A 25,598-nucleotide genomic window follows, 5' to 3' on the forward strand; every position below is an offset into this window, starting at 1 on the left:
CTGCCGCTAAAACTGCAATAATTTTAACGAGGTTCTTGCTAATATGCCCCAAACTCCTGTTAAACAGACTGTGCTAGGTTTGTCTTTGAGAGTAGAGGATTCCTAAGTTGCTCTTTCTGCATGTTGTTGAGGATCTTCTACACTTGTAGAAATTCTATTGATTAATATCAACGGGGCACATACACAATAGAGGTCTTTGATTTGATCTACTCTATTATTGAAAACATTAGGCATTAGGATGAGGATGTTAGTTGTCGTTGGGGGAAAGGCTCATATTAAAGAAATATAATTTGCACATGGGCGAAAATATTTTTCCTCTGCCTGCAGAAATGTCCACGCAACTAGGGATTATAGAAGCAATTTCTTTCCTCTCAGGTGGTTGATTGAAAGGGCCAAGGAAACTTGACCTCCCATCGGCATAGCCGTTTTTAACTGTGTTATACTGAAATCTGCCCACAGGGTGGAGGGGAGCTTTTTGGTCTCCAAGAGGCATACATGGCCCTTACCTAGTATGTCCTCTCACATTCCTGATTCCATAATATCTAATTGTTAGAGTTGAGAGTCCCCACCTGTTGCTGCTCTGGCTTCTCTAATGGGAATAAGTGTCTGCCCAGCAGTGTGCATGCTTACTGCCGAGCAGGGCGACTGCCTAGTTTCATTTTATATTTCGAAGGACTGAAAACTGACAAGATCCAATTCTTTTTGAACTATGCACCCAAAATGTTGAAAAGAACCTTAATGGAGCTAACAATTTTTTCATCATGAGGCCTATTGGGCCAGACTGCTTCTGCTGGCAAAACTAAGGGGAATTCAGGGCTTATTTAGGAGGGGATTGAGCACAATGCCCAATTCTATAATTTACAAAGTGGCATTAAGCCACTGTGCATCGCTTAACACCACTTTTAAATATGGTACCCTTTCATGCATATATCTACACAAAATGGGTGTGCAATATGTGTTGCTGTGGTCGTTCCACCGCAACACCCATTGCATTTTGACACTGCCCCAGATTTACAGGTCTGTAAACATGAGGCAGCGCCAAAAACTAACACCATGCAAAAGCAGGCATTATATTGGTAAAAAATACTTTTATGTCTACTTGATTTTGCTATTTCTATGTGTGAGTTGCATTTAAAGATTGTTTATGTGTAGGAAGGTGTTCCTTCCTGCATATAAACAATGATTCCTGCAACACAGACACCCTTGCACCATTGTGCAAGTGTGCCTCTGTTGCAGGGATGATTCACTGCAATGCAGGCACCCTTGCACTATGGTGCAAGGGTGTCTGTGTTGCAGGAAATAATCCCTACCACCCAGGCACCATTGCACTATGGCGCAAGGGTGTTGTGTTGCAGGAAATCATCCCTGCCGCGCAGGCACCATTGCATTATGGCGCAAGGGTGTCTAACTTAGCTATTTTTAGCGCCAGAGCAAGGGAAAACAATGGTGTGTGACCTATTCTTGTAAATACGGTGCATCCCAGTGTTTTTTAAATGATTCAGCGTGGCGCTGCAAAATTGCTCTCAGCGCCTGCGGCGCCATTTCCTAGTAAATGTGCCCCACATTTCCTTGACCCAAAAACGACAGAAAGTCTTCTGTAAACTGACAGATAAATTATAGTTTCAATTCTAGAGAAAGTTCAGTTTCTTTTGGTGATCTTTGCCTGTGTATTGCCCACTAATGTGAACAAAATGTATTTTGTTACATAAGCTACTGAGTTTGGGGGTCAGCATCTTAATGATTTCATGTTTTTATGATGTTTAAGATTTTTGAGCTACAAGAAGCGCAATTTTTGTAACAACATGCATTACTGTGTTAAGAGTGATACATCGAAACAAAATATATATATTTTTAATTTTAATTTTAATAAATCGCAGCCATCAGGCACTTATTTACAAAAAGACAAAGATTAAAAGAGACATTGTATAAAATATTGCAGGGTGCATTTCATGGCAGTCGGGGCAACAGGGGTAGTTAGAAAGACAGGGTTTCAATTTCCGTGGTAATGGGAGATAAACATGTAGAAAGAGATGTCTGCGGTTCTTGTGGACATATACGAGGAATAAATGCGCTTTAACCCTTTCCATGCTCATGACGGCTCCACGCAGTCATGAGCCAGGGGCGCAGTGTGCTCGAGACAGCGTGTAGCCGTCATGCAATTGCCGCTCGCCCATGCTCCGCCTATGCGGCACTAATTCTCCGCCTGTGTGGGCGAATTATTGAGTGGCCGGGGTCATGATGGCTCCACGCCATCATGAGCACATGCCACCAGTGAGTCATGATGGCGTGGAGCCGTCATGAGTAAGGGAGCAACACGCCCACTCCCTAGCCCCGCCGGCGCCCGAATTCGGGCAGCGGCGAAAGTGTTAACCCGTTTTTTAGGTCCTTTGTTTTATTACGGCTTATGATTTAATTTCCTTGGATACTGACTTCTAAGCTGCTGTTTGTGTGACCTCTCCTTTCTGTTATCAGCCCTGTCATGGACCATTCGTCCACATCAGTGATGCTCATGTTTGAAGTACCAGATATTCATTTAATTTCCTTCCGGTGTCCCGACTTTAAGGTCTCCTTTCTGATTAATATTTTGAGGCAGTCTTATCATAGCCATCTAGAACGGTCTCTCTTGGGCGTTCTTCGCCGGGGCTGCTTGGAATTCCTTTCCTTGTGTTTGGTGCTGTGGCTGATCACAATGTGTCTTTCATCTGTTATGAGTTTATGCGTTTTTTTCTTTTCTTTAGTCTGCAGTCGTGCTTTCTTTCCTTCGGGGTGGTGCTTCTTCAAAAGGTTCTTTTCAGTAACGTGTTTATTGCTGGGTTCACCACAAATATGCATTTTGAACTTTCCAATTGCTGGCGTTTCTCTTGATGTGGGTTCAGCGTTGCATTAAAGTGCTTTGCATCTAGAATCTAATTAGTTTTTTCATACGTGTGATTTAACCATTTGTGATAGTGTTTGAGATCTTGCTACTTGATGATTTTTCTAATTTGCTTCATGTACATCAGAGACTTCACAATCCCTTCTTATTTTTGTCTTTTTTTTTACCCATTCCACATCTAAACATCTGATTTAGATATGTCCAAAGTAAGGCTTTTTTGAGTTATGCTTTGGACACCTGTTACTTCTTAGACTATTTTCTCTATGTTGATCCACTTTTTAATACTGTGTGGCCGATTCATTACAGCATTTTTGATCTTTGGAAGTGATAGTGGCGGAGTGTTTTTTGTGAACTTTTACATGCCTCTGTGAATTATTCAACTCCCTATCAATAAGACAGCAAAGGGGCTTAGGGGCATATTACCAAGCAATAGCAATAATTATCGCTATTGCTTGGTTAGAGACAAAAATTCACCGCTGAGCTGCGGCGATTTTTACCGCAAATAAACCTTGGTATTACCAAGGTTTATCGCAAATGCGATAAAAATCGCCGCAATGCATGAATATCGCTGAAAAGTCAGCGATATTCATGCACTACCGAGCTAATGCTCTTAGCAATGTTATCCACCTCCCATTGGATAACATGGCTAAGAACTGCTCAGGGCAGGTGTTAGCTTTTGGAGATATTCGCGCTTAGCGCGAATATCTCCAAAAGTTGGTAATAGGAGATAGCGATGTTAGCGACTGTTTTCAGTTGCTAACATCTTGGCACGCCCACTTTGCATCTCATTAGTGATAAATATCACTGACATGCAAAGTGGGGCCCAAGATGGTCGCTATCTCCTACTAGCTGTCGCTAACTGGTGTTAGCGACAGCTAGGTAATAGGGAGATAATTTTATCTCCGCTTTCTTGACTTTTAAAGCCAAAAAAGCGGAGATAAACGCCCTTGATAATATGCCCCTTAGTTCTTTCTATTTGTACTAATTGTATATGACTGTTCCCTGAATTGCCACCTTTTATTCCCATTTTAGATGTTTTGGGGGGAATTTACAAAGCCATCTAAGAGTACAAAAAAAGAGTTTTAGAGGAGTAGTACTTTATGTAGTTCACAACGCCTTTGTGAATAGGCCCTTATGTTTGAATGGTTACTTCCCAGCTATTCATGACGCAGCTGCCTGAATTACAAAGTGAAATTCAGTGGAATGTTTTCTGCCTCTTTGCCCCCTATTCAATTCGGCATCTTCCAGGCGCCACCACTGTTTCGGAACCTGTCAGATATATTTACTTTGAAAGCTGGCAGTCTGTAATGTCAGTCATCCAAATAAAGCCCCTATATTGTATGATTTTAGTATTTCTAGTATTTATGACAAAATGGGAAAGGGTACTGCTACCCTGTGGAGACAATTGTCAAGATATAGTTTATGGTCATGCTTCTGTGAATCCGGTCCACTCATTGTGATTATCTGAGTATATCAAAGATTAGTTTTGAAAACAATAGAGCATAGACAATAGCAATAATGGCTTTGACTTTTGCCCACATATTTGTACATGGGGCTCATTTGTAAATAGAATTGGCCTGCAGCAGCCCAGTGTTGAAAGCCCTGTATGCAGGCAGTATATCTGGAAACCTCAGATCTGACCCTCATAAGTCACAGTGTCTGCCCTTTGCCATATCAATCATGGCTTTGACAAGACAGTGGTCGCAGCTACCACTATCGCTGGTAAGCTTCCTCTATCTCCAATAAAATAATCATCTGTGCACCGTGGTAAACAAGCAATGGCAAAGCCAGTAGGTCTGGCTTTAAAGTGGTAACAAATGGACGCCCAAGCATGTAGAAATTATGTTTATATGAGTTTGCCTTATTAAAGTCAGATCTATAAGCTTTGCCTCAGGGTTTTTTTACTGACGCAAAAAACTATGAAAAAGACAATGTCTAATGGAACCAATTAGGTCTATAAGTTTAAGCATTAGTACTTCAGAGCCTTTTGATAAACAGTGCCATGCACAGAGGCTGATGGGTGCTCTACATACTTGCGACAAACTCAGGGAATATAGGCAGCTGTGCTTTCCCCACCTCAAAGAGTTGCTGGGCACCAGTAGGTTATTAGTGATTTAGGAGAGGGACACTAAGGAAAGGTATATAAGGCGAAGATGAAAGACAAATGAGTGAGTGGTGGCAGAAAGATGAGTAACCAAGTAAGTGGACAGAGCCATAGAACAAACAGAAGATCCTGGCAGCTGGAGAGCGGCTTGGCGCTTGCAGAAGAGCAGCCGGGCACACTGATTTGTATACAAGTGCCTGGCAGGAGAAGAATACAGCAACCTCACAAGAGCTTCTATTCACACTAAAGCAGTAGTCCAACAGTTGGAGATAAGTCACATGCAGCAGCATTATCATGGTGTGCAGCAAGAGCCAAGATACGGCAAGCCATTGGGATAGTCATTTTGAGGTCCGGCCATCCAGATGAGTGAACAGAAAAAAAATTAGGCAGCCATCTTGAGGTCAGGCACGCACTTGAGTCTCAACAAAAACCTTCAAAAGAAAACTTCTTTAAAATAGGATACTAATACATTGCTTTCTGTACACAATTCATGTCTGAAATATTAGACTAAATGTGTAATGATTAAGCTCACTTTTCGATCTGAAATAGCCACTTATGTATTTTAATGGATTGAAATCAAACGACCTCCTAGGATACAGAATGTTACACCAAGGGTCAAAAGCATGACAGTGAGAGAGTCATACTCCTCTTGGCTACTCCAAGATTTGATTCACATCTCAGTACCAATGGATGAATCTTGAGTCACACAAACAAGCTAATGGCTTAAGGAGGTTGACCCAAAGGCTACTCTTTGTGTATTAAAAACCTCAACAATGAGAGACGTGCCCTCAGACTGACTGAACCCACCTGGAGGCAACAGCCTTCCCCCTCCAATCTGGTCCTCCTCAGAGTCGCAAGGGCCAACTATAAAAAACACATCTTCAATGAAAAATCTTCCTTTTTTCGCTCTCAACTTGAAAGGGCTAGAAATCGACCTAGGGAACTCTTTAACATAGTTAAAAACCAAACTGCCTCCGCCCCTTCCAAAATACTGTCCACGGTCAAGAGATGTGAAGAAATTGCCAGATTCTTCTCAGATAAAATCTCTAAAATCGATCAATCCTTCGTACTTTCCCCTCTCCCCCAATGCCACCCTATCCCCATCAAATCTCCATCTTTTTCTCCTCCCACCCCTATGACCCCACTGGATCCGGCCCTTATCCCTCTAGCTGTCACCTCCCCTGTTGCCTCCCACCCCACCCCTCAACTAAAAAACATGGCTTCCTGGAATAATTTCTGTCCAGTCTCAGAAAGGGATGTCCTCAACATCATCTTCAAGCTCAAACCATCCTCTCATACCAAAGATCCCCTCCCGGCCTATCGTGTTCAAGACCTGAAACACATCATAGCCCCTTACTGGACCACTATCATCAATTCCTCCTTTGCCTCTGGTGTTGTTCCTGCATCCCTATAACTAGGTCAAATCACCCCCATCATCAAAAAAGCCACAAGCGACACTAATGACTTAAATAACTTACGCCCGATTTCTAACCTTCCTTTCCTATCCAAGGCCCTGGAAAAATGCGCCCTTCTTCAATTGGACAACCACATTGACACGTTCAACCTTTTGGATCCCTTACAATCAGGTTTTCAAAAGGGTTGTAGCGCTGAAACAGCCATGCTTAACATCATTGATGACATGCACCACCCCCTTGACAAAGGGGAATCCTCACTTCTCATTCTTCTTGACCTCTCGGCTGCTTTTGATACTGGTAACCATGCCGCTTTACTTAATGTTCTTAAAGACGGCTTTGGCCTTGATGGCACCATCCTCAAATGGTTCAACTCCTTCTTCCAACACAGAAACCAACAAATCAAAATCAGCGATTGCCTGTCCAAACCCCTGCCAGTCACCTTGGGGGTGCCTCAGGGCTCTATTCTCTCTCCCACTCTTTTCAACCTCTTCATGGAACCTCTCACCCTCATTCTCAAACAAGCTAAATCAGTTATCACCTCTATTCTGATGACACCTAACTTTACTGTAAGATCAAATCTCATGCTGATGTTCTTCATCTGAACAATGGCCTGTCCAAGATCCAATTGTGGTTCCATTGCAACCACCTGAAACTTAACCCTATAAAAACTGAAATCATCCTATTCTCTCCCAAAACAACCCTCTCCCTATTCAACTCTGCATTTCTGACATCAAAGCCCTTAACTGCTCTCTCTCCATCTCTAACTCTGTCAAATCTCTCGGCATCAGCGTCAACTTGAACCTCAGTCTAACACCCCACATAAAAAATACAGCCAAAGGTGCTCTCTTCGCCCTACATCATCTAAAAAAATTAAACCCTTTATTCGGGCTGAAGACTTCAAATCGGTGATACAATCATTGATCCTGTCTAGAGACGACTAAGGCAAAGCCACTCTCACCGATACCCCTAAATCCCACCTTGCCCCTCTCAAATCTGCCCTGAACTTTGCTGCCAGGCTCATCTCTGATTGTAAGTGTTTTGAACACATCTCTCCGTCCTCAAAGACCTCAATTGGCTCCCTATTGAAAGTAGATTCACCTACAAGACTGCTTGCATCACACACAAAGCCCTCCATCAAAATACTCCATCCTACCTCTCCAACAAACTCCACAAAGCTGGTTGTTCTAGATCATTGAGGAGCACCAACGCTCTTGTCCTTGTCCCCCCTCTTTTAAAAAAGAACTCTACACAATCTCGATTGTTCTCTGGTAACGCACCCTCCATTTGGAATGCTCTCCCCAAAGAACTACTTTGCAACTCCTCCTACTCCTGCTTCAAAAACTACCTCAAGCTTCTACTTCTCAACAAATACTGGGGTCCTTAAGATATCGTCACTGGCTACTACCTTCCTCGCTTCCGAACCTCTTTTACTCTCTCCTCTTTTATGTGTCTCCCCCCACCCTATCCCTTCTCTCATTCGGGCCTCCCCTGCCCTACTTCCCAGGATTAACCTTACTTCCTACCCCTGCTCTCTCCTTTCCCTCTCCGCCCTAGTTGTCCTCACCCCTCCTCTCCCTCTCTCCTAACCTCGCATTCTTCCAGTCCTTGCAAATTCCTATACATCCAAGTCTTTTATATCTCTACCCTTCTAATCGTCTCTAGACCCTGATGTACTAAGACGTACTGTATTTTCAGTTTTTTACCTAGACTGTATTACCTAAAGGCCTGTAAAGCGCTCTGATACTCTTGGGTCCGGCCAGCGCTATATAAAACCTTTTAACTAAATAAATAAATAAAATAAATAAATAATGGCCTCATTATGAGTTTGGCTGTGCAGGATGGGACTGCCCTGCTCCCGCACTGCCAAACATATGTACAAATCGCCCTCCAGATCAGGAGTTTTCTCCTGTCTGGGGATCTTTTCTTTGGCATTTCCAGGGCGGTGCCTATAAACGTCAAAGGCAGTACCTGCACTGCATGACATGTTGTGCCTCCCTGTGTGCATCCACATGGTGTGATGCATAAGGGGGCCCTATATGAGGAAACTTGCAATATGCTTGGCGGGGCTGAAGCTGCCCACCAAGGATATTGCGTCCTCAATACTGCTGCACCGCTGCCAGTGATCTCTGGCAGTTGAGGTGGTCCCAAGGCCGCCACCACTGTGCCCTCATGAGTCTGGTGGTACGTGGACCGGCAGACTCGTAATAAAGCCCTAAGTCTTACAGGCAGCTTGACTGTTAAGCCACATCTAAAAATATTTCCTTGTGTTATACTTAAACTGTGTGAACTGTGCTGGTTGCACAGTGTTGTAGCAGATGATGAAGAGGTGCAGTCTAAGCAGCACCAAGCATCACTGTCAAGTTTCCTAGTGCAATGTGTGATGTGTTGCCTAAATCCAGGTTTTTAGTTGAATTTTAGGACGTGTGGCACTGTTCTATGATGGGATAAACAATACTTTAAGTTCCAGAAAACAAAGGATAAACCTGGATTGGGCAGCTCCTCACACATGGACCTGAGAATCTTGACAGGGCTGCACAAGAACTATATCTGGGACACTGAGCAAACAATGGGTTTTGGTACTGGACACTTTGAGAACTTCCCATTCCAATGCATATCTCTCTGATATTTATGGGGCAGGTAATTGTAGCTGTTATTTGCCTACACATGGATAAAGCTGTAAACCTGATATTGCTGGAGCTTTCTAAATTCACCGCCACCTAAAATGTATCCATATTTAATTGCCAGTTGTCAGTCCAAAACTGGTTTCCACACAATGTGATTGTATTGGTGTAAGCAGATCAGGGAAACGTGGGGCTCTGGCTTCTCCATGTTTTAACAGTAGCGGCTCCTGGAGGGAGGGAGAGGGGCAGGGTGGGGGGTAGTAAACTACGGCATACAGCCGAAAGGAGGTAGATACATAAATAAATAAATAAAACAAATTACATTGCACACGCTGCATCGCCATTTGGCAACATGCCGGAATTGAATTCAGAGCGGAGAGCTCTCAGTTGCGAACCTTATACTTTTGAGCCCGGTAATTGAACCTGTGAAGATTGTGTCCTTATTTAGGAGACTGCATTGCTGTTCTTTGGGATTTTTTTTTTGGTGATTATAAGGCACCCTTTGCCGGGGAGGATGGCAATATTCGAATGTGCTGCAGAGAACTTCAATTTATATTATGGTTACAGATACATGCTGCTTGCGCCCTGATGAAGTCTTAGGTTATTACCTATAGACAAAACACGTTTTGGCTCAACCTGTGGAATATAAATAACCCTTAGCACTGTACATAAAGTATGCATGCTGTGCACATGACTGCTGTTACCTGAGAATATGCATCCGTCTATGGCACTTCATATATCTTGCCTTGAGGTTTGGTTGCAGACCAGTCCTAAAGTGTGACAGTAAATTCAGCCTAGTGAATTTAAATTACTTCCCATTGTGTGAAAATTCAATTTCGACCTCGTCTTTACTGAGTGCTTCACATAGGTATTAAACTGTTATTGTGACAAAGTGTGACAAAGTAGTAAAGTGGCCCCAATGTTTTAGTGTTGACACAGTACCCATTACACCTTATTTCAATGTTTGTGGCCACTTACTAATTGTATCCTGATCACCACCACATTGAACTGTATAAAGTGGGTCCAAGAGGGGTTGTGTTGGAAACGACCTTCTCCTGCATGGCACTCCCCCAGATTTTTGCCTTCTTTTTCTGAACTCATTTTTGTTGTCCCTAGGAATCTGCACATGTTATTCCTGCTAACCAGTGGTAAAGTGCTTGTGCTCTCCCTTTTAATATGGTAATATTGCCATATTTCCAATTGGCACATTTATTTTACTTGTGAGTCCCTGGAATATGGTACAAATGTGTTCAGGGCATGTAAATTAAAAACTACTACTGAGCTGCAGCAATAATTGTGACACTTACTAAAATAGAGCTATAAAACATGTCTCCAAGCCTCCCCCTGCAGCCTCGTTATGCAGTTTTAAACTGCCATTTGTTCTGGCAAAATGAACCTTTTGTCAGGCCTAAACCTTCCGTTCGAATACTTATAATTCGCCCATACGGTAGGCTGCAAGTCTCCATAGGGCAGGGTGCAGGGTATTTAAAAAGTAGCACATGTATATTTAATGTTTTATATGTCCTGGCAGTAAAAAAAAAAGTAATTTTCCCTGCAGTAAGTCTGGCTCTCCCATATGAAAACCCTGGGCTGCATTATAACAACTTATGAACCTTAATTTAAGTTGTGAAGCAGCTAGAAAAATCATTCAGTGACTAATTTCTATAGTAATTTAAAGTCCAACTTAATGGTCCAGTCAGCTTTTTGGCACTATTTAAGAAATTACACTTTTTGAAATTTGTAATTTTTCTGCCTAAGCCAAAAGGGCCATTCTGTCAATTTTCAGTGTCACCTGACCATTGAATGGCTTCCTTGTGGTGAGATATGAATTGCTTCCAGACAGTGGACAACAAGCTTGTGCGTGGAGAAGTGTTTTTCATCCTTTTGCAGGATGCCCTAGGGGCTGTGGCCAGCACCTCCCTGAGCTTTAAAGAACACATACCCTGTCACTTGAAGTTGTAGCTCACACTTAGTTCTGCCTCCCTTTGTGTTCCTACTCAGCTTGGCTCCTAACCCAGTAGGGGGGGGGGGATATCTGCCTCAGAACTGTTTTGGATTAACCACAAGGGGACGGTTGATCATATTCATTGCTACACTTCTGGCTGGGCACAGGAAAAGAAGGGTACTACCATGAAGGAAAAGAGGGGTAACTGTATGAAAGCTTTCAGTAAAACATATAGGAAGTGCTTCAAAAGAAGGTATGGCCACCCCTGGGAAACCTTTACTCCATTGGTTAGGGAGTAGCCAGGAGTTTCCCCCATCCCACAGGCTGGCTCTGGGCATATATGTGGCAACCCCAGTACCCTGCTCAGAAAACTCCTGGACCTGTGAAGAATCAGAAGAAGGGCTTCTGTGCTATCAGAAGAACCTGAAGGAAGTCCTGTTGGCACTGAGTCCAGAACCCCAGAAGTGACTCCAAGGATCATCTGAATGACTTCCTGTTTGAGCTAGCTTCCACAGGCCGCTCACCCTGCAACTACCCAGCTGACCAGTTCCAACTGGACCTCGTCTGGACCCTGCTGCTGGCCTCTGATGGAGTGAGTCCTAACCACCAGGTGGTGCCTCCCAGGTCCTGGACTGCTGGCTGGTGTTAGCGTGTACTCCTCCTGACCGAACTGTGAAAGATGAGGTTTCGAAACATTTGGCTAACTTTCCCCCCAGAGAACCGGCTGGAAACTGGAACCACCGTCAAGCTGTCGATTCAACTGGTAGGTTTATCCCACCGAAGGAGAAGTGGAAGTTTCAAAGTCAAATCGCAGAGGGATTTATCGGGACCAACGACAAGCAGCAACATGTCAACATTAAGGTCTTCCTGGGCACAGGCTGCAGGCCTTTCCTACTCTGAGCTTTCACACCTTCATCAACAATCATGCCGAGACTCCGCTCCTCAGCACCCTGTCCTTTTCTGAGCCCTGCTTCAGATGCAGCTTGCAGCTTACACCACCAACGTCTCATTGACGACCACCTTTTCTCCAGAACTACTTCTAAGTCCGAAGGTAAACTTTCCACTGTGATGAACCTGGTCTCCATATCCAATCAGTGCTCCATCGCTGTCAGCCTTAACTTTTTATTTCTACCCAGCCTATCATGACCACATGTAACTGTGGTTAGTGCTTTGTGCTTGTTGGTGCTATGTTTAAATTTAAATCTTCATATCTCCAGTTATATTAATGGATTTTGTTTTTATGTTGTCATTTTATTTATTAAAATGTATTTTTTTTTGCTAAATTGGTTTGGGATTTTTCTTGTGTTTTCACTTTATCACTGTTTGATTACTGCATAAATACTTTACCCACTCCCTCTAAGTTAAGACTCACTGCTTAGTGCCATGCTACCAGAGGATTAGGCACAGGTGTATTTTTGTCACTTTGCTGGTGCACCCTGAAAATGATTGCAGTTATTCTGGTATTTAGACAGAATATAGGAAACAGAAATACCATGGATCAAAATATTGCGTCAAGAATATCAAGGACACAAATATCTTGAAGGTAAGTTTCTGTAGGTAAGCAAAGTTTTACTTTTCATAACTCAACATATATGTACCTACTTCAAGGCATCTAGATGTGGAGTTAAGAATATTAAATCTATACTTACCTATTTACACTTACTTTCTGTACTTTCTCGATATTTTGGTCCTCGATATGTTTGACTCTATATTATGTCCACACGATATTTCTGTTTCCGATATTCTGTCAGTGTCTTGATTAATATTTGACGTTGTTATCATACCCCTCAACTAATACTCCAATATCAGCATGGCGATATGTTTATGCTATTGACAGCTGGGAACAAGGTACACATTCTTACACTTAAAGTATTGTTAAGAAAGTGTGTGGAAGCCCTGCTGTGGAAGGATATCACTGTTGATTGTGGTGTTTTCAAACAAGATTATGCATAAAGGAAAATGTGAAAGGAAACTGACTCTTGCACAGAATAACGTTTTTTTCATAATGAGACCAACATGCTCACCAGTCAATAAATGATCATTCTTTTCCCCAACAGCAACATGTAAACAACACACAAAACCTCAACAAAAACTCTTAATAGGTTTGAATTAAAACTCCAATAAAAAACCAACTATTTTAGCTTTTTTTGTTTTATATAGCGCAAACTAGACCCAAAGGTATCATAGAGCTCTACATGGGCACCAGTTGCATTTCAGACATACACATTCATTTTTGTTAGGCAGGGGGAGATTACGTGATTTTGCCAGAATCACAGGATGTTGAGGTCTCTGCCGAGACTTGAACCCGGTTCCCCAGCTTGGAGGTCGACTTCTCTAGCCATTAGGCAACATCCTCTCCCATGCTCATTCATGGGAACAAAGTATAACTTTTAGAAGCAATGTAAAGCATTATAAGACTTAAAAATTGATTACAATGAAATCTGGCAAAACTGTAAAGTTTTGAGAGAACACCTAGCTCTGACTTTTAGTCCTATTTCTTGATTTTGCTTGGGGTGTTAATGATGATCGGAAGTGAGTTCTGGATCCTGGAATTGGTTTATAGAGGGAAAGAAGCATGTGCATTGTAGGGTTAAGGTTTTCATAATAGACTTGGAGCATTAGAAACTGTTACCCTACACAAAAGAATCATATGTAAAATTGAACATTGTATTTACAATATGTTCATTATATATTGAATATCACAAAATGTCTGCATCTGAGAAAACAACTCTAAGCACCTGCTGAAAGGTCAATTTTGATAGCGACCTATAAGTATGACTTTAAAGACGTGGGAAAACCCAATCAACCCTTGTAGGCTTGGGCAATGAATAGTTAATGTGAGAGGTGACTACAAAGGATTTTGTTCATTGATTGATTGACTTGAGTATAATGTATATCAATTATAAGTTCATTAGAAAATTGAACCCAGTGTATCCACAGGATTACTTTGACATTAATCAACAGCTTTTCAGGTATATATATTCAGTGTAATACAATACCATAAAGAGAAGAAGCACACAGCAAAAAAAGGTTATGTTTGAAATAGATTGTATTGGAATCAATCACAAGGAAAAATCATGGGGACAAGAAATAGAACAAAACTTTCAAGTAAAAGTCATGAAAAGCAGTGTATCTGTATTAACTAGTCAATTCATAACAATACATCAGCTCCATAGATAAATGAGGACAACCAAAATCATAAATGTATCGTGGTTTCCTTCGGTGCAAACAATGCTGAGGAGTTGATGTCTTTGGTCGACGGTTCGCAGTCTCCAGTTTTCTCAACTGGAGACTGCGAGGAAACACTCTGGAGAGCGACCCTTGATCCCAGACCTACCTTCCGTTCGTGTTTAATATCACGACCATTTCTGACCAGTCTGGAAATAAAGATACCAGCAAACCTACATCATCATACAAGCTCTAATTATAAAGAAGAGCCCTAGCAGATTCCTCTGGTGAACCATTATCCAGCCGGAATTAGTACCCAGTCTGAAGATCGGCCCTACACATTGTGTGTATTTAAGGGGTTTTATTTGATGAAAAATTAAGTCCTGATGATGGTCTTATAGATGACAACATACAAGACCGAAACGTCTACCAAAGACATCAAATCCTCAGCATTGTTTGCACCGAAGGAAACCACGATACATTTATGATTTTGGTTGTCCTCATTTATCTATGGAGCTGATGTATTGTTATGAATTGACTAGGTAATACAGATACACTGCTTTTTATGACTTTTACTTGAAAGTTTTGTTCTATTTCTTGTCCCCATGATTTTTCCTTGTGATTGATCCCAATACAATCTATTTCAAACATAACCTTTTTTTGCTGTGTGCTTCTTCTCTTTATGGTATTGTATTACACTGAATATATTTACCTGAAAAGCTGTTGATTAATGTCAAAGTAATCCTGTGGATACACTGGGTTCAATTTCCTAATGAACCTATATAGATAGACATTATACTATAAGTATGACAGCAACATCGTAATACCTTTACCAATAGTGATTAGTTGAACGCATGATCTTACCAATAGTGATAATAGTATCTTTGATTCAAATTGTATGAAAAAAGAATATATTAGGCCATCTATAAATTCGTCCAGATAGCCAATATTTGTCAAACATGTCACCTCTATAACAAGTAGTGCAGTTTAATTAATCATAAATTACTATGAAATCCTAAATAAACTAATCATAAAAACATCATGAATTTAAATAGATATTGTCCTACATACCTATTGTGAATCATTATGGTATAAGTCCATATTGCATCACTCATGAACTAATACAAAAGAAAAAAGGAATATGGAACACCGGGAAAATATTTTTGCATTAGTATATACCAATAGTATGACAGAGACATCAAAATGAGTGAAGTGCACACCCTATATAAAGAATCCCATTTGTTCTTACAAAACCGGTCTAGGAGCATATTATTGAGCAAGGAGCAGCCAATATTTGTCAACCATCACCTATCCTTGAAATTGGTGAAAAACAAACACGTAATTCTTAAAAAAAAAAAATCTATCAAAGCACAATATTGGTTTGCAGCCATCCCCGTTGCACAAGAACACCAAAATGTCAACATTGTTGTATTTATTGGCCCAGTGTTCCACGTAGTGCAATGAGATTTCTCAAGTGAGGATGCCATTTGAAATTCCCCTTCATGCTTTTCAAACTAACATTTAGAATAATTTGTAAAAAGACAAAAAAAGGTAATAAGGTGTCAGCAATAATTGGTGTTCATCCTCCAGCCCATATTATACGCTTGGAAATGAACAAATATTAGTCTCTAAAAAATCGATCAAAATCCGGCAGTAATCAATTGCCATCTTAGTTGTAGTAAAAATATTAGCTGCTGTCATGACTCTTTGGCCCTTTGTTCCACATACCACAATATATTTTCTCAAATGTACTTAACACATTAATCCTCCCTACATGTTCCCTAATCAGATGTTGATAAATGTAATTAGGTCTCAGGGTTAGACTTTGTGATTGTGGCCAAATAAAAGAGGTCAACAATAGTCAACGCCCATCTTTAGTATACTCATGTTTATAGGCCATTGCTAAGTAACAGCACACTGATAAAAGTCAGCGGCCATATTGGTCATTACAGGTTGTTGCTTTGATACAAGATGTTGATAGAATTCCACTGCCCTCTTGGTTATACGTGATGAAACAATTTAGTAATATCACAAAAAGCTGACAAACAGAGCAGCCGCATTCGTTTTACATAAGATAACAAGTTTGCGTAGTGCTATTGATAATCAAGAGGCATTTGGGGCTCGGCAGTCATATTAAACAACTGTGTGTATACAAAGCAAAAATATAGACTTATTGTTAGGGAACAAAAAGCCAATAGTAATCAGCACATATGAATAATACACATGAAATAAATGAATTCGACCAGACGGCTGTCTAATATTATAACGTGACTTTAATGATGTGACAAGTGTAAGACCTTTAAACAAAAGGAGATAGAAGATTGCAATAAGAAGACCGCTCACCACCCCTCACAAAATGCTTGGCCAACCGTTTGCCGATGGAACAGCCTAACGGGGTGCCATTAAAGGATGCTATTTATATCCATGCAGTACGGGGCATGTGACTGAGATATCGTTAAGTGTGCTGACCTAAAACGATGGTCATATTCGATTTTATCGTGTTGTGAATATGCTAAGGAGCAGATATTACCCAGCAGTCACAATGATTACACATGAAAAAAACGAGTTCACGGAGCACTACTTATAAATAAAAAGCAATGAAAATCAGCAGCCTTTTTAAACAGCAGCATATGTACAAATTGGGCATATAGAGTTATTTTTAAGAAACAGAAAGCAGGTAGTAATCAGCAATCATCTTAGGTGTGCATACAAAACCTGTTTCTACCTGTTGGCAATCTAATATTACAAATGCATCTATAATGATCTAACAAGTGTGTAATCTTTTATCATGAAAGGACAAAAAATTCAAAAGATCAGGCCACTCACCTAGAAATGCATTACACAAGAAATAAATAATATATCATTTGATATGTTTAAAAGATGGTTGGAATGGATACTGAGAACACGAGAATTCAGTCCCAATTCAAGAACTGACCTGCGTGAGAGTCCACTCTACCAGCTATGGTGTCTGTGAAATTCTGGCCACGTAGGTAGTATCATGGCAGTACTTGAATTTGGTTTACGAGGGTTTTTTTTGGAATCTAGAGCAATCAGAGTAATGTTCCAGAAAGCAGTGCATCGACATATGGAGGAATATACTTTGCACATCTGAAATATGTTTTCTATATTTGTTTCATGCCTCTAAAAAAAAGCTGGATAGCGATTGCAGTTGTCTTGATGACTGTACCATTAAAAGAGTGCAAGTGATGCAGAAAGATCCATTGCAAGAATTGTGGTGGAGTTTAAGGCTTTCGGGGGCTGCACTTTTCTTAATGTAGTGCCTGAGGAAAGCATAGGAGAATATGAGGATTCTTTATTACAGTTTTTACTCAGACACTTCTGTGGTGCAAACTGGTCCACACAACACTTAGTACATCTAAACCGAAAGGTACAAAGTACATATTTTGGTTCTTACTTACCTGTAATTAAACAGACAGAATGAGAGAATGGTTATATAGAGACAAACAACTTCAATCTAAGTTAAACTCAGTCCAATCCAAGGAGCTAAACATTTTGTTTGTGAAGTCATTATTTTCATTAGCAAAAAATATTTCCAAATTAAATATTGTGTCACAACAGATCAGGTACAATACAGACACTATGAAAATCCTGATATTACCTGCGCATTACCACCTGGTTATAACATACAAAGACTCGACAGACCGATACATAGAGGAGGGAGAATTGCTATAATACACCGTGAGACACTCACATGCAGCATTTCCGAGTTACAGGATATTAAAGGTGCAGAAAGTTTAGCCTTCAATATACAGGCCCATGACTCCTTCATGTTCTCTGGAGCATTAATCTACCGCCCCCAGGACCAATGGACAATTTTCTGAATAGCATGGGGGAGGTAATTACTGCTTTGACGCTTAAAGCAGCTAACTTCACTCTACTGGGAGACATAAACATTCACCTTGATAATATGATAGACCCAAATGCACAATGCTTTAAAGATATCATGCAGGTGCTTGGACTAAAGATTCTCACGAAAGATCCCACACACATAGCGGGCCATACCTTAGACTGCGTCTGCTCTAACCTTGAGACTATCAAGGTATCTACCCCTTTGCCTCAGACGTGGACTGACCATAGTTTTATACCATTTTACCTTACAACAAGGGAAGCCAACAGAACCCAACCAAATGGACCCAGACCTCAGAAACCTACTCCCTGTTGGACAAAAATAATTGAACATCCGGATCTACCCATATGGGTTAAAGAAAACAAACCTTTGACCACTGAGAATGTGTCTTCTGATAATCTCAACTATGAAAAATGGATGAGAAAAATAGGGGAAAAAATAACCTCGGTAGGAGCAACCAAATCAAAACCTAAACAACGGAAAGTCTCTGCCCCCTGGTATACTAAAGACCTCAAAGAGACACTACGCGCAGTACGCAAGCTTGAACGTACATGGCGTAAATATTATAAAAAAGAGGACCAAGATAAGTATAAAACAGCCAGACGAAAATATCATGCTCAAATCAAACAAAATAAAATAAACTATTTCACTAACAAAATAGATACATCTCAGAATAACCAAAAAGAGATCTTTCATGTGGTAAAGAGCTTCCGAGATCCAGGGTTTTTGTCACAGGAAATACCTCCATCACAGAGTTTCTGCAATGAAATCGCAGATTATTTTGAACAAAAAATAGTTAACATCATAAAACACTTTCCTGAAGTGATTGAAAACACCGACAATCTAGCTGTAGAAACCAGCCCAGATAAAATTAGATGGAATTCTTTTACTACAATCGATCTGCATGAGACATCCCACACTATGTCAAAAATTAAATCAGGATCACCACTTGATCCTTGCCCTCCGGCACTAGTCCACGAAATCAAAAATGAGGTCAACCCCATGATCAATTCCATCATAAACGCCTCACTCCAGTCGGGGGAAATCCCCAGCACATGGAAGACGGCGATAGTAAAACCCATACAAAAAAAACCACTACACGATCCATCCGTCTTAACTAATCTGAGACCCATCTCACAACTCCCCGCATTATGTAAATGTGCCGAAACCCTGGTAAATAAACAACTTTCATCATTTTTGGAAACAAACAATATACTACACCCAAACCAGGCAGGTTTCAGAGCCAATCACTTTACAGAAACAGCACTCCTGTCAACGACAGAAACCATTAGAGCAGCTCTTGACCAGGGGAAGAAGGCAGTCCTGATTCTCCTGGATTTATCTGCAGCATTCGACACGGTGTCCCACACCATTTTACTACATCGCCTAGCTGAGGCAGGCATTGGGGGCACCGTGTTGAAATGGTTCACAAATTTTCTGCTCCACAGAAAACAAATAACCAAATTGGGACACTTCTACTCAGAGGAGAAGGAGGTTAGGTCAGGGGTGCCCCAGGGCTCTAGCTTGAGCCCAACCTTGTTCAATCTGTACATGGCACCCCTGATCAACCTAATTGCCACGCATAATGTAACCACGGTTGCATATGCAGACGATACCCAACTGGTCCTGGTCTTAGATGAAGATACAGGAAAGGCCGAACAGATACTGAAAGACTGCCTAACTGCGACTTTTGGATGGATGCACAATAACCATCTTAAGTGCAACTCTGCAAAAACAGAGATCCTGCCCTTCGGGAAAAATAACATCTTTTCCCCTCGCACATGCTGGCCATCAGACGCAGAAGCCCCTCCCAATACAATCAGTGCTACACGCAACTTAGGTATAAAATTTGACGATATGCTGTCCTTCAAACAGCAATCCAAAGAAGTGGCCGGTGTCTGTTTCAACATAATCAAGGGCCTCAGAACATTTTTTGATTACCTCCCACTGGCCGCCCGCCGTACGGTTGCAATCGCTCTCATAACATCGAGAATCGATTACTGCAACAGTTTGTACGCAGGAGCGGCTAAATCTACCCTGCACAAACTACAAATGATTCAAAATGCGGCGGCCCGGCTTGTCTTAAGATGGCCTAGGAGATCATCCGTATCAGCTGCTCTGAATGCGTTGCACTGGCTCCCCATCCAAAAACGGATACTATTCAAAGTCCTTCTGATCACATACAGAGGCTTTCATAAGTGCGGACCCAAATATCTGTCAACCAAATTTCACAGATACCTCCCAAATAGGGAACTTAGATCAGCTACTGCTAATCTAATGACCATACCCAAGTTTCGACTGACCACCAAGGGTGGCAAATCCCTAGCAGTCCTAGGCGCCAAGGCCTGGAATGCCCTTCCAGCTAAACTTAGAGCATCACCATCAGAAAAAAACTATAAAAAACTTCTAAAAACATGGATTTACGGATTATCTGATGCAAAATGTAAGACTCTAATCTAAGGACATCTAAAGCTCAGCTACCACCCCCAAATATTTCATCTTTGCAGTGAAATCAGCAGCGCCAAGATGCTCCATGGAGTGTATGTGCGCTATACAAAAACCAAAAAACTTCAAACATCAATCCTGATTAGAAAACTAAGTGAAGGGTATCTACTTGCCATGTTTGTTTGAATTGGTTTATTTTTGGCATCATGATATGGCCCTCTATAATATAAACCAGATTATAAGATCTAAGTTCTCACTTTATTTGATAGGAACTTTTGATGAATCAATTAATTTGACAGTACACAGTCAAGTCAACGTGAAGAATGCTTTTTTAAAAGCAGCCCTGTGTGGTGGCAACTGAGAAGATGATGAAAATCTGCTAGAAATCTGCAAAGTATTTCCCCAAAGTCTAAGAAATGATATTGGCATTGGCTCATGTACTGTGTAACAACTAACATTTTTTTTCTTCTTGAATTTAGGTGGATTTTGAGCTAGAATCCCTAACGGAAAGAAAAGAAGAGGAGAAAGAAGAATTGATCGAATGGTGGAAGATGATGTCCCAAACATTAAATTTTTAGAGAAAATCTTTGAACTTGCTCCCCTTAAATATAATAAACGTTAGACTAGTTTGTATAATGTAATGTGAACAGTGCTTAATATGTGTGCGTTATATTACAGATGTAATGCACACACTTGTGTAAACATGTTTTAATTTGTTTGTGAAGTGTGAAATTAATTTTAGTCAACACACTAATACAAAATGTAGGGTTTTAGATGGGGGATATAATAGTTGAATTTCATTAATGCTGTAACATAGCACAAATAATAAGTTGAAATGGAGCTGCAATATTTTGTTTGTCGTCAACCATTAGGACTATGTGTTGTAGATTATTTATTAGACAAATGGCATTAAAGTGCAGCAATTATTAATTAGAATATTCTTGGAAGTTCATGTGTGTGCTGTAAGCAATGATAGTATATACACATGTAAGGAAATGGAGCGCAGAAGACATGTCCAAAACAGTTTGATGTGGTAACCTATTGTTTATGAACGTTTTGTAGCTCTTAGTGCCATGTAAATTTGGAAGACCTCTGAGAGAAGAGAATGTCTTTGTGAACTTACATAGGCATCTTCTTTGCCCTGTAGGAAGAAATAAATTGTATTTGGGTAAGATTTATAATAAAAAGTTTGTCCAACCAGTTGACGTTCACATTTCAGCATGGTTAGATCTTCATATGTCGGTAGCGTCCTGTCAATTAAGTTAGCCATAAAGTACGCCGCTGCTGACACATGATAATGTCACCAGCTGTGTGTTTTGGTATTGGTCATGGTTAGCAGAAATATGTGCAGTTTTGTAAGGTTAGAGAGAAGAAACAAGGAACTTAAAGCACATTAATCCCGAACTGGGGCCTTGCTCTCATCATCCATTGAATGTGATGTTGCTCACCATCATATCATCATTTTGTTTTCAAACTATAGAAAACAAATTTCCTGATACCTTAAAAGTTAGGGGAACACACAGTAACCCCTGCTGTTATAAACAAAATTGCATTGCACTGTCTGTAAATGTCTTACTAATCCTCATTTGACTAATGCACATACCTTATAATTTGTACAATTTAAATTTTTTGTGTTTGACGTATTGTTATGGCGCCTGATCCGATGCAATCAACATTGTATAAAGTAATTTATTGTATCAAATGTTAGTTAATTATTTCATACTTCTGTAACCCTCTTTGTAAAAGCACACATTATTTACCTATTGCTTAACAGAATGTGTAACTTTTTTGAACAGTACAATACTGAAAGGGATCATTGCACCTCTACTCAAACATCCTTGTAATGCTGGTTGATGGATGCACAGAACACACTTGTGGTTGATTTTTTATGTACAACTATGCTTTCAAATGGAATTCTCAGTCCTTTAGAATACCAGCAGAACTTTATAAGAATGGGAATATTTCTTAAAGAACCATTTGAAGAAAAATGTATGTCAAACTGAAAAGATGTTTCATTATTACCTAACTAAAGCACTTGAAGCATGCTGCTTCCTCAATAAATGAGAGTTGGTAATGGGCTCTCCTCCCCAAATATAGGGTTTTGAGAAGTGAAGGCATTCATTAAGCATTTTGTAAATTATGTATTTACAATTTTGTTATGCCAAAGAGTATGTTAAACCTGTGCGTTATGGTAAACATGTCATGACAATATGAGGAACATGATGTACGCTTCTTAATATCTTCCCGCCTGGAAGATACTAAGAGCACAACTGAAAAGGAATGCTTTGCAGTGCAAAGTCGAACTACAAAAGGCTTTAATGAATTTGCCTCTTTGACCCTATAGAGAGCATAATTATTTACAAATGTTGGAGTTTGTTTTTGAGAACCTTCAGTTTTCTCTTAGTATACACTGGTTGCAAGTTTCCTAGGCCCACATAATTTTGTAATAGGAATAGAGAAAAGTACAGTAACTGCTCATACAGAGTCATTCAACCAAGTGTCTGTTCTTTGTATGAAGTAATGTAATGTGTTGTTGGAATTCGCCCTTATAACAGAGCTTACCCCTAAAGTTTATTTATAGCAATAGTTAGGCCAACCCCAAGTTAGATCCTTTAAAGGAGCTCAAGCAACGAATAAAAATATTATCTTATACTGCTGATTTCTAATCTTCTGCTTATTGGATATATCAGAATAGTATATCTGTATACTGATGGGGTCTTGGAATTGGCCGTGTTACATATTCAAAATTATACAAAAATAAAACTTGCCATTTTTTATCAATGTCATGCATTGGATATCATGTTTAGAAGTACGAGGACAACCCACTAAGCCCACGTGGGTGAGGGTTGGAATGTATTCATAGAAACAATTATCCTGTGGTACTCATTTAGAATAGGAACCTCATGATCACCTACTAGGGATTTATTATTTTAATATCACTCATATATCAAAGTCAAAAGTTTCTGTATTCGGCCAAGTAAATGACCACAAAAGCACAAAATGTAAATACAATCTCAACATTCACCTGAAAATAAAACAAAATCACCATTTCAGTTAAAATAAATTAAAAGACAGCCTAAAAAATGTTAAAAACACAGTTATTAAAACGCGTAATATTTCCTTAGCTTTATAACAGCAATAATGTAACTCAGTACTTAAGAGTAGATTTCTGGGGAAGCTAGAGTTTTATAGATATTCCAGCCCTTCTTTGTGGAAGGTAAAGTGCTTATGCAAAATAAGTGGGTGTAAAAAGCAAACTCTTAAAGTGCTCTATAGAGTGCAAAGAAGCATTAATGTACAGTAGAAGAAGTAGATGTAGCATCACATGGGCAGCATGGAAGGGAAGCCAACCATGTACCTTCTTGGGGGAAGGCCACTGAAAAATGGATGATATTTAGTCAGATACTGGTCAAATAAAATCTATATTCATGATTAGTGATCGAGGTTGAATTGGCTTCCATACCTGAGGTGTTGGAAATTTGAATATGTCTAATGATTGACCCCACATTAAGAGACCTCTCAATTCTTATCTCCTACCTGTGTGATTCAACTCTTTTTTAACCATCTCTATATACTGGGGTCCAATACCCTTGGGAAAATCAAAAAGAAAATTCAATCCTAAATTGTGGAAGGTGTTTTTAACATATATCAATCACAGAATGGCGGTCATGTTATCAAAATTTAGACAATCCTTCACTACCTCCCTAGCCTTAGGAGTACTCCATAGTTTTGCCCATAGTAGAAAGTGGCCATTCCCATATATTCCCTTAAAAAGCCCATGCCCATTTCATTGTGCGAAATGAAGCTTGCAGTAGCTTGGGTATCGCTAAGAGACTACACAAAAACTTGTTTTCAGCTACCTGCATATTCCTTGGGGAAACATAGCCCCAAACCCCTGCTTCATATACTCGAACCGAAAAACACTTCCTCTTGTAGAGTTTTGTCATCTCCTTGAGCAGCTTGTATCCTGGCCTTTTGGTAAATTCAAAAATCAATTCACAAGCAGCCTCCAACTTTCCTGGTCTTTGGCTGATAAGCCTCGCCCATGTCCCATTTGCATCCAATAAAATACCTAATTAATTAAAATATGGTACTTTGTCCATCGGAGTTCCCCCGTGAAAAAACTTTGGATTTAGTATGTCTGGGACCTCAAATCATTATAAAAGATTTTTTATGGGTTAACATTTAAATGTAGTTTTGTCAAAAATCATTAAAACCATTTTAAAGTTTCTGAAGGCCATTGCTGTCAATGCTAAAAGGGCCTCATTGTCCATGTATAGGAGTACGGGTCTACATATGGGCCAATTCTGGGAACATCTTTACACCATGATCCTAAAAATGCGTCTAAGGACTTAATATAAAATAAAAATAAAAAGGGAGCTAATATACACCCTTGCCTCTCTCCTCTGGCTAACTTTATCTTCTGTGTACCATCCCAATGCTGTGTGTAGTGCACTTTTGTAGTTGTATCTCAGTGCAAACGCCCTATAAAATCCAACAGGAAATGGTCTATAACTGCCTGTTCCATCAGTACCCACAACTTTACCCTATCTACTATCTACTAGGTCAAAGGCACAGGAAAGTTCCATAAATGCCATGTGTAAGGCACCTTTCCTGGCTTAAATTTAGCACTTATTCAACAGTCCTTAAGGCGGGGCGGACACGTATTATACTGGTGGGAAAAAGGGAACTGTCTTCTGCCCAGGCCTCCAGTTTGCACGGGAGGACCCGTCCACGGATTTGTGCTGTGGGTTCTATCAATGAAATTAGGCGATAGCATGCAGGGAGTTTCCGATCACCCTTTTTATAGATAGGTACTGTAATAGCTTCTCTCCAGGAATCAATGAAGTGACCCTTAACTGCTGCTTTCAAGACCTTCATGACTAGTGAAGCCCAAAAGTCTACATTAAGTTTAAATAGGTCTATTAGAACTGCATCGGGCCCTGGTGCCTTCTTTGTATATAATGAATATAAAATGGAAATCTCTCTATGTGACCCTTTTGTTTCAAATTAGATTTGATTGATATATGAGTAATATTTAAATGATTAAGGAAATCCCTATAAGGTGGTCATGAGGTTCCTATTCTAAATTAGTCCCACTAGAACATTGTTTCTATTAATGCATTGGATATCATTAATTTACTGAACATCCAGAAT

General features: G+C 40.2%; 1 protein-coding gene across 1 annotated transcript in view; it reads left to right on the plus strand.

The window, feature by feature from the left end:
• Positions 1-23,217, plus strand: part of CPE (carboxypeptidase E) — a 359,008-nt gene extending 335,791 nt beyond the window's left edge. The window contains exon 9 of the mRNA XM_086962397.1: positions 20,921-23,217. Coding sequence (XP_086818523.1) covers positions 20,921-21,019 — 99 coding nt within the window. The 3' untranslated portion in view covers positions 21,020-23,217. The remainder of the gene's footprint in view (positions 1-20,920) is intronic.
• Positions 23,218-25,598: the final 2,381 nt, after the last annotated feature.

The sequence above is a fragment of the Lissotriton vulgaris genome, chromosome 3_1 (genome assembly GCF_964263255.1).
Source record: "Lissotriton vulgaris chromosome 3_1, aLisVul1.2, whole genome shotgun sequence".
Lineage (NCBI taxonomy): Eukaryota > Metazoa > Chordata > Amphibia > Caudata > Salamandridae > Lissotriton > Lissotriton vulgaris.